We start from the raw sequence: 13131 nt of genomic DNA on the forward strand, positions 1-13131 counted from the left end.
CAGCGGCCTGTTCGGATGCTCCGCGTGCGTCTCTGGAAACCATTTATTGTTTTCACCTGTTATTGCTGTCACGGTGGCAGTATAGGGGGAAAACATGTTTAAAGAACCATTGAAAACGCGTGTAGCCTATATTATTATATTGCTTTGGTATAATTTATTTGGTTATTTCCATGGTTTAGCCGCATGCACCGCATGCATGTTTTGTTAAGTGCAATAGGTTAAACTTTGATTAACCATCATCACGAACCTTAAAAGCTATATTGTTTAAAACAAAATGATATAACAAAACAAGAAAAACATGAAATAATAATAATAATGAAATAAGCACAGCATTATTTATTTCACGATTATAGGCCTATATGCGCATTTGACGCAGGAAGCGATATTTTGAAAACCTTATATTTTCATGCTCATGAAGCTATAACATTACGCAGTTTTGTTAATTTAATAATAGATCTATAAAACTTGCATCCGTTTAAATATCGCAGTGTCCAAATTTAACCAAATGGACCGTCATTTGGCTCTCTCATTAACACTCAGGTCAGGACTTTACAGTAACTGATATAAATATCATAAAAAATACTATTGTAATAATATTAGTATTGTATTGATTTTATGTAGTTGTGTAAATTGTAATTAAAAAAAAAGCCCTATAGCCCTAAAGCCCTAAAAGCCCTATAGGCTAATATTATTAGTGTAATGCCGGCCCCGCCGCTGCGCACCGTCCATTCCACTGATCGAAGGCCGAGCGCAGCGCCGTGTTCTCCGCATGCAGCCATGGCAGCCAGCCGGTCCGCCGCTCCGCCAGCCGGGGCTTTAATATTAACACATGATAATTACACACATTTCACGCTTCTTGGGCCAAAATGCGTGTCCGCAAAATACCCACGATCAAAGTGAAATCTGTCGAGGTTCAGCCGCATGAAAACACCATAATGCGCGGAGGTTACACCGCATTAGTGTTTTTTAAATCCCGCTATACCTTATTTGTTTTCTGCGCCCGTGTCTGTCCACACCACGGAGGGCTTTGCGAGCGTGTTTTAATTGTTATAATGATGTTGTTATCATTCATTATTAATTGCTGTTACTGTTAGGTTTGGCCGAGGCCTCTCCCGCATCCATTCACCATCACCGCGCTGCACATACAGACACACACACACACACACACACACACACACACACACGGGTGGGAGCAATCACTCCATCGTGTAGCCAGTAATTCCCACAGTCAGATATTGATGGAGATTAATATAGTCACCACAACATAGCTGTTAAAAAACAATTTAATACAAAAGTGTGGATTTATAAAAATGCCTTTATCCCCTCCTTTTCGTTTGTTAATGTCCACCAGTAGAAGGAAATACAAGTTATTTGATCTTATTTAGACTATAGGCTAGAGGCCAACCATAATAGGCTATATAACAAGAAAATACGTAAAAAAAATATATTGGCTTTTTTTCTGGAATAATATTGTTACATCACGAGACACGTACAAACACATTAACACGCCAGCGCTGCCGCCTGGATATAATCGTGCGTATATAATTCCCAATTTACGCTCCGCCGTACGATGGTGTCGCGCGCCGAAAATAGCATTTAATAGCCTATTAATTAGGGTCTACATCAAAACCTATTTAATTATGGCCTGAATAAAGTATTGCCCGTAAAGAAATGTCGGCCCTATAAAATTGACTCGTTTTAAATTAATTAAAGCAAGTTATATGGCCTATTAAAAAATACAACATGTGAATAAATCTCGTTTTCTTGTTTTATTTGAAAAAAAGAAATCAACAAGAATAAGTTAAAGAACATGCAATGTCATCAAAATCAACAGAGTGGAAACAGCTGACATACAAATAAACAGGCACATCATCATCATCATCATAATCATCTCTCCACATTAAAAAATACCCTCCAGCATTCACTCAGCTCAATTAATATAGGCTGTAATAAATGCCACCAGAAGACTTTAGATACAGCAGGAAGACAAGGTGTCATTTATTTATGTATAGGCTATGTGTTTATGTATTCAGACAGGCATATGCTGGGTCTGTGTGTGTGTGTGTGTGTGTGTGTGTGTGTGTGTGTGTGTGTGTGTGTGTGTGTGCGTGCGTGCCTTGTATAAAACAGCCAGTGAGCGTGCACGTGAACACACTACCTGTCTGACCCCTCATTCATGCACGTTAATGTCACTGATGGTGGAGAGAGAGAGAGAGAGAGACAGGGAGAGAGAGAGAGAGAGACAGAGACAGAGACAGAGAGAGAGACAGGGACAGAGAGAGAGAGAGAGAGACAGACTATAACAGAGAGACAGGGACAGAGAGAGAGACAGGGACAGACAGACAGAAGAGCACTTCAACGCAGGCTCGAAGAATCATTTTCTTTTCTTTTTTTAATTACGCTCATAGCAACGATTTTTATACACCTTGAAATATTATATACATAGTCATCATCGTTATAACACTTTTACAGTAGTAATAATAATAATAATAATAACAAACTCAAATATCCATTCTCCGTTTACAGTTAGGCTGGCTATATATAATAATAACAGTCCGGAACTGCACGGCGCGTGCAAAAATAAAGTCAAATGTTTGTTTTTGTTGTGGTCTTTTTTGTTTGTTTTGTTTCGTTTTGCTTTGTCCCATGTGATTTCTCTTCCCCATGTGACAGTATAAACATCTTAGCCTAATATGGCCCCCGGGGAATTGCATGGGGTTATAGGGTCGTTTATTCACTAGGAGGTGTTGAGCACGGGTCGGCCATACACACCTTGGTAATAGGAGGGGGCCTCGTGGTGCAGCACCGAGGAGGGGTCCATGAGGGGCCCCATCATGGCTCCGTGGTGGTGGTGGGGCCCGTAGCCCCCCCCTCCCCCCCCCCCCTCCTCCTCCTCCCCCGTAGTGCAGGGCCTGCTCGTAGGCCTTGCTGAGCTCCAGTCTGTGCTGCTGCGCATGCTGCTGCTGCTCCGACGACGACATCAGGTTGTTGATGGAGAACGGGTGGTTGAAGGAGTAGTGCGCGGCGTGGTGAGGGTGAGGCTCTCCTCCGCCCCCCACCTTCAGGCTCAGGTGGGCCTCGTGGTGCAGGACCCCCGAGGAGGAGGAGGAGGACAAGGAGGAGTGTCCCCCCCCCAGGGACAGCGCGGTGGCGACGGCCGCCTTGAGGTCGGACGCGCCCCCTCGGTGAGCCTCCAGCAGCAAGCGTCCGTGGAGAGGGCTGGTGGTGGCGGTGGCGGCCGCTGTGTGGCCTCCGGAGGAGGACGAGGAGGAGGACGAGGCGTGGTCCATGTGCCTGTTGTTGGCGCTCATGGCGCCGATGCCCTCCCCCGTCGTGATGACGAGGAGGGGAGACGAGGCCGAGGAGACCCCCGCCGCCGCCGCCGCCCCCCCACCGACGCTCTGCTCCTTATTGTTATTATTACCGCGGCCCTCCGACTTGTTGCTGCCGCCGCCGGGCGACAGCTTCTTATTCTCGCACTTGAAGCGCTTCTGCCGCCGCAGGTAGCAGCCGTTCTCGAACATGTTGCCCGAGTCCGGGTGCAGCGCCCAGTACGAGCCCTTGCCGGGCTTGTCGGGCGAGCGCGACACCTTGACGAAGCAGTCGTTGAAGGAGAGCGAGTGGCGTATGGAGTTCTGCCAGCGCTGCTGGTTCTGCCGGTAGTACGGGAACAGGTCCATGATCCACTGGTAGATCTCGCTGAGCGTCAGCATCTTGCTGGGCGCCTGCTGGATGGCCATGGTGATGAGCGAGATGTACGAGTACGGCGGCTTGGCGTGCGGGTAGGAGCGGCGGAAGGACGCCTTGTCGACCCCGACCCCGGCCCCCCCGGCCGTGGCCCCGGGCCCCCCGCGGTGCGCCCGGTGCCCCTGGCCGTATAACGGGGCCATGGCCACGGGGCTCATGCAGGCCACGGGGCTCATGTTGGCCCCGTACGGGTTCTGCAGCTGCTGCGCGGCGGCCGCGGCCGCTGACATGGACGACATGCTGGTCGGGCTGAGGCCGCCGCCCCCCCCGCCCCCGGCCGCGGCGGGTAGGCCTACTACTACCCCGGCGGGTAGGCCTACCCCGCCGCCGTGGTGCATGCTGGTCGCCACGCCGGCGTTGGAGTACGAGGACATGTGGAGGTTCATGTTGCCGACGCCGCCGCCGCTCGACATGTAGCCGTTCATGTTCATGCCGCTCATGGCGGCGCTCATCCCGCCGCCGGTCGTCATCGGTGAATACACCTGAGAGAGAGAGAGACACACAGAGAGACAGAGAGAGAGAGAGAGAGAGGCGGAGACAGACAGACAGACAGACAGACAGACAGACAGACAGACAGACGGGTCAATTCAAAATGACTTCATTTTGACACAATTCACCTGAGATCATGAACGAAGAGCAGATATTAAAGTCTGTATATATAGGCCTATATATATATATATACCTGCAAAGAAAGGGGGTTTATTAGGTGCGCCTTTTGGTGTCATTTGACCAAATAAACGGTTCATGAAAGCTCCAGAACAGTGATTATATAGCCTATATATATAGTTCCAAGTGTCACTTTAACTCGGAGAGATATGGGTCCATTTGGTTACATATATATAGCCAGGATATGATAGCCTATATTGTACACTCTTTGTATAGTTAGTTACACATGTAATTTGACACTGGTGGTTTTATTTAGGCCAGTGGTTTTCAACCCTTTTTATATCAAGGCTCATTGTTTATTCGGCATGAGCCACGGAAACACCATTTGATGACATTTGGCCTCTCACACCCAAAACTAAAAAATATTTTAATATATGCTTTGTTGATGTTGACAGGAGAGCACAGGCAAACGTTGATCAAAGTAACAATTCTTCTACATTCTCTAATTGTATAGACTTCTTGTAAATTAAGTAATGCAGATGTTTAACAATAATGTTTACCGCATGAGAGCGTAAAATGAAACCAGTTGGTTTATTTTTACACTCTCAAGAGTTCAAAGACCTATAAGGGTCCAACTCTCCATCATTTAGCATGGGGACCACCTGGAACCCCCTCAAGGACCACTGGTGGTCCCCGGACCACTGGTGGAGAACCACTGATTTAGTCTATAAGGGTTAATTAATTACAGTGAAAGGAGCCTGATGCATGCACGGGAACAAAGGAACGAAAGGGACGTATATGGCCTATTATTCACACCGCCTCATCATCTCCAAATCACCTCTAATTATTCAATTAAACTCGAATACACTCCCCTTCATGCTGCTGAGCCGTCCTTTTATCATGGCTACCTGAGAAAGATAAGGATATGCGGGTCTATAAATTATAGATGTAGATAGCCAATAATAAAAACATTATAACACGAGGTTTCATTTCAGCACATGCAGCTTTCAAGTATATATAGCCCAAGCATAATATGAACGAGTACTGGAATATTGTACAGGTTTATGAAATGTTTGAGGTTACATTGATTCAGATCAATTATTCCAAATTGAGTCATTGCATGCAGCCTTGTTAGAATTACCTTTTTTCTATAAAACTAACTTGTTCAGCTCCCAAAAACCTCAGCTCCCAAACTTATAAAAAACAATTAATCGCCTAAACCTTGTAGTTTACAAAAAATATCTCACAAGCTCACAACATGTTTTTCAAGAAACACATTTTGATTTCGTTGATTTTAGATTTTATTTTATTTTATTACCAATCAAAACGGGCCCGCGACCGAAAACCGCTTGGGAAACACTGCTCCAAAAGCAATGAAAACATAAATAAAATAAAAACAGAATTAAACTTGAAGTTCATCATATCGTAGGCTATAATTATGGTTAAGAAGACCTTATACAGGTCAAATATCCAACTGTCCTTTGTGGGCATTATGCCATATAGGAGCAGACCAGTTTTATATTGCTGCCTAAAGCCACATATCATACAAATTATATACAAATGATATGTGACATATCATTTGTATATAATTTGTATGTTGGACGCAGTTCAAGTGAATTATCTCTATGTCAAAGAAAAGCAACCGCATTTACATTTACGACATTCCTCTCCGTGAAACAGGCTCATTGTTGCTATAGCTGCCACACACACACACACACACACACACACACACACACACACACACACACACACACAGTACACACACCGAACATGCACCTTGTATAATATATGTGTGCATTAAATACAGACATATTTGATCGAACTTAGTGCTTTTCTTTTTAAATTTAAGACCTGTTTTAAACATGAGTTAGTGTTTTTGAAGTGATAATTAATAACGGAAGTATATTTATTTGGAGTATAAGACTTTTTTAGGCTAATATATGTGTTTTTTTTATGGCAGATTGGAACATATTAAACGTCACATATAGCAACTGTCAATTAAGTCTGTCATCAAAGTCACCCGAATTACCATGCCACGCGCCTTTTGGTTCCTATAGGCTATAATACAATAACTCATATTTGTAACCAAATGGACCCCATGCACGCCACGGGTCCATTTGGTTACATTATGTTTCCACTCTATGAGTTACAACAAAGGGATAAGTTGACATATGGGGGTTTTATCGGTTTAATAAACATAATAAAAGGCACCGACCTCTTGCGCGTCATTGTAGTAGCTGCTCCAGTCTGCCGTTTCGTGACCTTCCATCTTCACAGAGCCCAACATTGTGGAGCGCAGCAGCCAGGCGCTCTGAGGGGAACCATGCAGGCTCTCTGTCTGACACAGCTCAGCTTCAAGTTCAACACCTCCCAAAAAACACCCAAGCTCAACTTAAAACACAACCAGCTATATAAGCGGAACCATGCAGGCTCACTTCGGTAGCCAGTCTATACAGCACAAACTGAACTTATACCCGGCAGGAAAACAAAAAGAAAGACCCCCATTCCCAATATTTAGCCGCAAGCGGAGCTCTCCCTCTCTCTCTCTCTCTCTCTCTCTCTCTCTCTCTCTCTCTCTCTCTCTCTCGCTCTCCTCTGTCCACTCCTCTCTTCATGCGTTCCCCATAAAGAACTCCACTCTGGCTCGGTGTATATGGTCGGAGAACTCGGTCCCGCACGCACGGATCTGTGGATCATGTGGTGATGCGGATATGTGTGTGCGAGAGAGAGTGCATACTGGGGCTGGACTCGGAGAGAGGATCTGCTATAGTGCCATATGAGAGGAGAGGAGAGGAGACGTGAGTTGAGGAGGAGCACGCGCACATGCATGCATGCATGCAGACACGCAGGACTGGAGATGATAATAGCCTAATGTCGCGCAATGTCAGTGCTGCTGTGCACGCGTGCGCGTGCGTCATTAGGCTATATCACAGAGTCTCGCGTGAGTGCAGAGTCAGTGACCGTTCGAGAATAAGTTAAAATAACTTTAATATACACCGAATAGAATAACTTTAGACTATTCAATAGATAGTCTAAAGTTTTTAATAGACTTATACCTTTCCGCATAAAGGATATGCGTTGAATTGATGTGAATTAATGTGAATTATACCAATACAGATTTGATTAATAATTAATAGGTTTAATATTTAAAATAAACTCAGCCCTCAGATCTGCCCATGATGTCAATGCAATCAAATAACGGCATAGTATAGGCCTATTTGAAATATAAATGTTGAAAAAATAATAAGATTTTTCTTTCTTTCTTTTGTTTTGTATCAACCTTGATGACATTTGGCAGAGCGGAGATGAAAAATGCAATTTCTGCAACCCGATTATTTATGCAATAATTACATTTTGTCATTTTATTAAGTCTTCAACAGTGATTCTCTACGCTCTCTATTTTAAAATACAATTTGTTTTTGTAAATTATTTTAACATTTTATTATTATAAAAAAATATCAAATAAAATAATTGATTGAGCTTGAGTTAATTCAACATGCACCATGCCGTATTTAATTGTGTTGTAATAATAATTGACGAGTTTATCTGCCGTGACTGAGACATGTAGTCCGTGACAAATCAATGTCAACAGCGTCTTTCCACGCGGGCTGTCTGTGACACCGTGCGGCTCATGTCTCCGTGTCAACCCGTGTAACAGACCCTGTAATGAGGCATGATCATTCATCACAGCGCCGATAAGGAGCCGATAATATCCGTGCCGTGCATGGATGGAGCAATAAGGCAGCTAAGGGGGCGTCCCCGCTCCCCGCTTCACCCCACCCCTGCACCCCACCCCACGGCCCGGAGGATTACCCAGCCCGCTCTGATCCGAGAACCAGCAGAACAATCGATTAGTTGAAGGCGGATTAAAAACCAGAAGAGAAGAGAGAAAACCCTTTCCCTTTTTTACAAAGACCTCTGTCTGTCTGTCTGTCTGTCTGTCTGTCTGTCTGTCTGTCTGTCTGTCTGTCTGTCTGTCTGTCTGTCTGTCTGTCGACTGTCTGTCTGTCTGTCTGTCTGAAGATAGGTATAGGCTATTGGTGAAACGTGGAGATTTCACATGTTGCTTTTGATTTTATAGTCATTTGATTTGTATTATTTTATTAAACTTTTCTTTATCTGGCACGCGATATGCCTATATAGGTATAGCCTAATTTAGGAGTGTGGTGTTAAAGTGTGAAATGTTAAAAAATAAATATAGAATAAATAATAGACAACAACAAGGTCTTCACTATAGGCACAACTTCCGATCCGACCGATTTATAAATTCGTATAAGTGGAACGCGATGAAAAACCTGCAAAGAATGATTGATTGATTGATTGATTTATTGATTGATTGATTGATTGATTGATTGATTGATTGACTGAGCTTGTATCAGCTTGATTTTGGCATTATGGCGCCAGTTCAGTTGACATGTTTTTTTATAGCCTGCAGTGGAATTTAACTCCGGAAGCAAATGTATACGCCTACAAATTAAGGTTATGTTAAACAGTTAATACATATTTTTACTGTTTGTTTTTTTATTTTATTATTATTTGTGGATTATAAAGTGTGTTATCAGTACACTATACATTAGGTTATATAAATATGATCAACCACATTTCTTTCAATATGATTTGTAACTAATATTAATAAAACATTTCATCATTCATAATTAATTACAGTAATTACATAAGTCTACAGATTCTAACCCTATAAGCCATTTATTTTAGGAAGAGAAACCTTGCTTTAATTTATTAAACATAAATTGAAATATTAGGCCTATAGTTGTACAATATAACTGCATGGGGTGGTTGTATTGTGTCTCTCTGCTCTTCTATTGAGACATTTAGATGGTGTCAAAGGTCATGTCTCACCTAGACACAGGATCTGACCTGAATACTGACCTGATGGTCAAGATTACATTTATCCCCTGAACAAGCATGGGGCCAGCTCTATTGGCTCAATGGTAAAACATTTCAGCACATGTGCAGGAAACCAGGTTCAAATCCTGGGTAGAATAAAAAAGTTACATATATATAGGCCTAGCGCATGCATCGGGTGTAAATATATATAGCCTATAATCTTTGTTTTATTGCCTATAATGCCCAATATAAAGTAGCCTATATCAAATTGATTTAGATTTAATTTGTTTTTGTTAATTTTAATTCATCACATCATATTATTTATAATACGGTTGTAACTCCCCAAGTCCCTATATATATACTTGGGTGATACTGGTTGCAGAGGAAGTTCAGACTTGTCTGATCAAAATAACTGCAATCCAAACGTTCGCTGAATTCATATTAAATTATATGTATTATCTGTCTGTCTGTCCGTCCTGTCCTGTCCTGTCCTGTCCTGTCCTGTCCTGTCCTGTCCTGTCCTGTCCTGTCCTGTCTGTCTAGGATACAGCTCAAGTTCACAGTCATAAACTGGTACCTCTGCCACCGGCAACACCTGAGCCTGATTAGGTTCTCTCTCCAGCTGTAACCATGGCAACCTTGATTGGCAAATTGACAATGAAATCTAGAAACAATATTGGCATTGGTGGCTCAAATGGCTCTTAAGTGCTTCCGTCATTTATGGTCAGAGGCATCAGCATTATTATTATTATTAGTAGTAGTAGTAGTAGTACTAGTAGTATATGCACCGTATTTCCATATACTTTATGCTTTAACCACAAAATTAGAGTTCCACATTATTTCCTGTAAAGACTTTCTTTCTTTCTTTCTTTCTTAGCTGCTGGTTGCTTGGTAACACTGGACGACAACAGGAAGAAGCCAAAATTGGAAGGTATACAGGCCTAAACCAAACGTTGTCGTTGAATAAATGCCTTTATGAAACAGCTGTCTGTGCTTATCAAGACACATCTGACACTCAGATATTTTATCAAGTTTATCATTTTTATTGCAATGTTGTTGTTTACATTTTTAACCAACTGTCACATCAAGGGTGTTGTTCTATAAGACTAAGAAACAGTATGGCTTTTATGTTGATTTTTTAGTCTGTTGAAAAATAACAATAATAAACTATATATTTGCTGTTCCGTCACTGTGGATAACTAGACTGTACATATGCATTCATACTATAGTGTATACTGTACCAGGCTACTAGGTCTGGGAGCAGATTAGTTATTGTCCTTTTTTATTGTGTTATACTTTATTATTATTTGTGCTGTATATATGGGAATGCGTTAGGGGAAATGGAGAATGGAGAAAGAATGTGTGATTTACACTGTGATATGTTGTGTTTTTTGGTTGCCTGTGTGTGTGTGTGTGTGTGTGTGTGTGTGTGTGTGTGTGTGTGGTTGGGTTACACCACAGCAACAGGATCTCAAATATGTTCATGTCACTGACCCTCCAAAATGACATGTTTGACCGCAGCGGCGCAGACCTCCAGTTGAAACGATTCACTGCCAGGTAGCCTATAGGGACCCTGATAAGACTGCAGGTAGCCTATAGGGACCCTGATAAAGACCAGGTCTGTGTTGATATATTAGTTATAGTACACAGCAGTCATTATATCCCTTCTATCTCAGTGAAGTCATGGTGAAATGTCTGTTTTGGACATGCCCACGCCTCGTTGAACCTTCTTGGTGTCTTTGGCACTTGTCCATGCAGTCTCATTCTCCTGGCTGCTATTTTCTGGCTCACCCTTGGCATCATACAGTTTTGTGTTGGTAACATGTGTGCTCTTACTGATGTTGAGTGCTGCATGCACGCAGCATTCTGGTGTATAGCACCCGTCTAGAGACTTCTGCATGCAGGGTTGACTTCAGGGTTCAGCATTCACTGCCCGTATATGGGTTAGCGTTAATTACCTCAGGCAGTCGAGGAAGTTCAATGTCAGGTCAGGTCCTGTTATGACCCACCCAGAGCTGTCCTAGCACCCTAGCCATCACATTTTTTACTTTATTAACACGATTATGCATATAGTCAAAGGTTCAACACAAAAGGGGCTTGTTTTCATTAGCAATACAATACAATACAATATAACTAGGGATGTCCCAATCACGTTTTGTTGCTCCCGATCCGATTTGTTTTTGAGTATCTGCTGATACCGATTTCTCCCGATCCGATATTAATATTTTCATAGAACACTTGTGGCACAGACAATATCCAGTGTAATATCATGATTATGGATATAATATTGATACTTGGATGTCCCGATCACGTTTATTTCCCCCCGATCCGATTCCGATCATTTGAAAATGACGCGATCGGCCCATATTTTGAAAAATCTAGAGAGGTTCAGTTCCCCCGGCCAGCGGCCGGGTCATACTAAAGACTGTAAAAGTGGGACACAAGGCCTCCCTCCATCTTTGACAGCCATGCAGCATCAAGGGTTGGATTAGGGGTTAAGTCCCCGCGACATATACTCTGTACTGTATAGCTGTCCAAGTTCCAACGTCATGTCCAGAGAGGGTGTACTTGTACATCAAGCCGCTTCCCGCTACAGATGATGGCTTGTGGCTCTATATGGAGCCACAGTGAACGGGAACTATCATTGCCCCCCCCAGCTGACTTTTTGTGAATGGAAAGCTGTCTCAAAGCCTGTTGCTCAACAGTCAACACTCACAAAGAGGGGTTTTTACGCCCCATCCCGAGGCTGTCGGAGGCTTTTACCTCCTTGCCTGATTGAAGGTCAATGGTCAGGGGGTGTGTGTGGTCCTGTAAAGCCCCTCGGTGACTGTAACGGTGATTCAACGGCTGTACACACACACACACACACTCCATTATTACTGTACATTATTAGTTTACACACACAAACACACACACACACACACACACACACACACACACACACACACACACACACACACACACACACACACACACACACACACACACACACACACACACACACAGGAGAGTGGTGACTCCCATCCATTAAGTGACTGACTCCTCACCACTCACTCTGTCCACATCAATCATTAGGCCTATGTGACCTGACCACACTTATGCACCACCCACGCATACACACACACACACACACACACACACACACACACACACACGCACCCCTATGTGACTCGGCGTGTTGAAGACGTGATGTGTGCTCACATACACACATGGGCATGCTCTAATGCACACATATGTATACTATACACGGATGTTAGTGCATGCTATTGACACGTGACTTCCATTTTGGCACTGGCATGCTAGTGTGCATGCATGTGATGCACGCACGCACACACACACCACAGTTCCAACCTTTCTCATTCCTCTGTCATTGTGGGGCCACACTGCCTGTCTGTCTGTCTGTCTGTCTGTCTGTCTGTCTGTCTGTCTGTCTGTCTGTCTGTCTGTCTGTCTGTCTGTCTGTCTGTCTGTCTGTCTGTCTGTCTGTCTGTCTGTCTGTCTGTCTGTCTGTCTGTCTGTCTGTCTGTCTGTCTGTCTGTCTGTCTCCAGTGCTGTCAGACTGATTTACGGAGTGTCTTAGTGGAAGAGCCTCACTGGGTTCAGGCCAGAACAACAACACTTAACTTCCTGTCAGTGTAACGTGGTAGCCATAGCAACCAGGCCTATTATAGTCACATGGTTATGTTACGTTACATTTAAATCCGAAGGTACATTATGTAGTCGCAGGCCCTTGGGTGATTTCATATTTTCTAATATGGCTCCCTTTGAAAAAAGTTTTAACACTGTAAACTACAACACATCCAGCTATAAGATCAATTAGAATGTTTTCAGAGGCATGCTTTTAGGGCAGATTTTAATTGTAATGGGAGAATTTTATTTAATTAAAGTTTCAGGACCACTGGTAGAGATTCCACTGTGTCCAGGGGAATGCAT

The 13131-nt window shown here is 43.4% G+C and overlaps 1 protein-coding gene across 1 annotated transcript; it reads right to left on the reverse strand.

Annotated features, from left to right (window-relative positions):
• Positions 1-691: 691 nt before the first annotated feature.
• Positions 692-6640, reverse strand: foxa1 (forkhead box A1; the record flags this gene model as incomplete). Its single annotated transcript, XM_080784263.1, has 3 exons — positions 692-814; positions 2769-4229; positions 6569-6640. The coding sequence occupies 3 exons, from the start codon at positions 6638-6640 to the stop codon at positions 692-694; spliced, it is 1656 nt and encodes a 551-aa protein (XP_080640389.1).
• Positions 6641-13131: the final 6491 nt, after the last annotated feature.

The sequence above is a fragment of the Protomyctophum bolini genome (genome assembly GCF_963924005.1).
Source record: "Protomyctophum bolini genome assembly, chromosome: 15".
NCBI lineage: Eukaryota > Metazoa > Chordata > Actinopteri > Myctophiformes > Myctophidae > Protomyctophum > Protomyctophum bolini.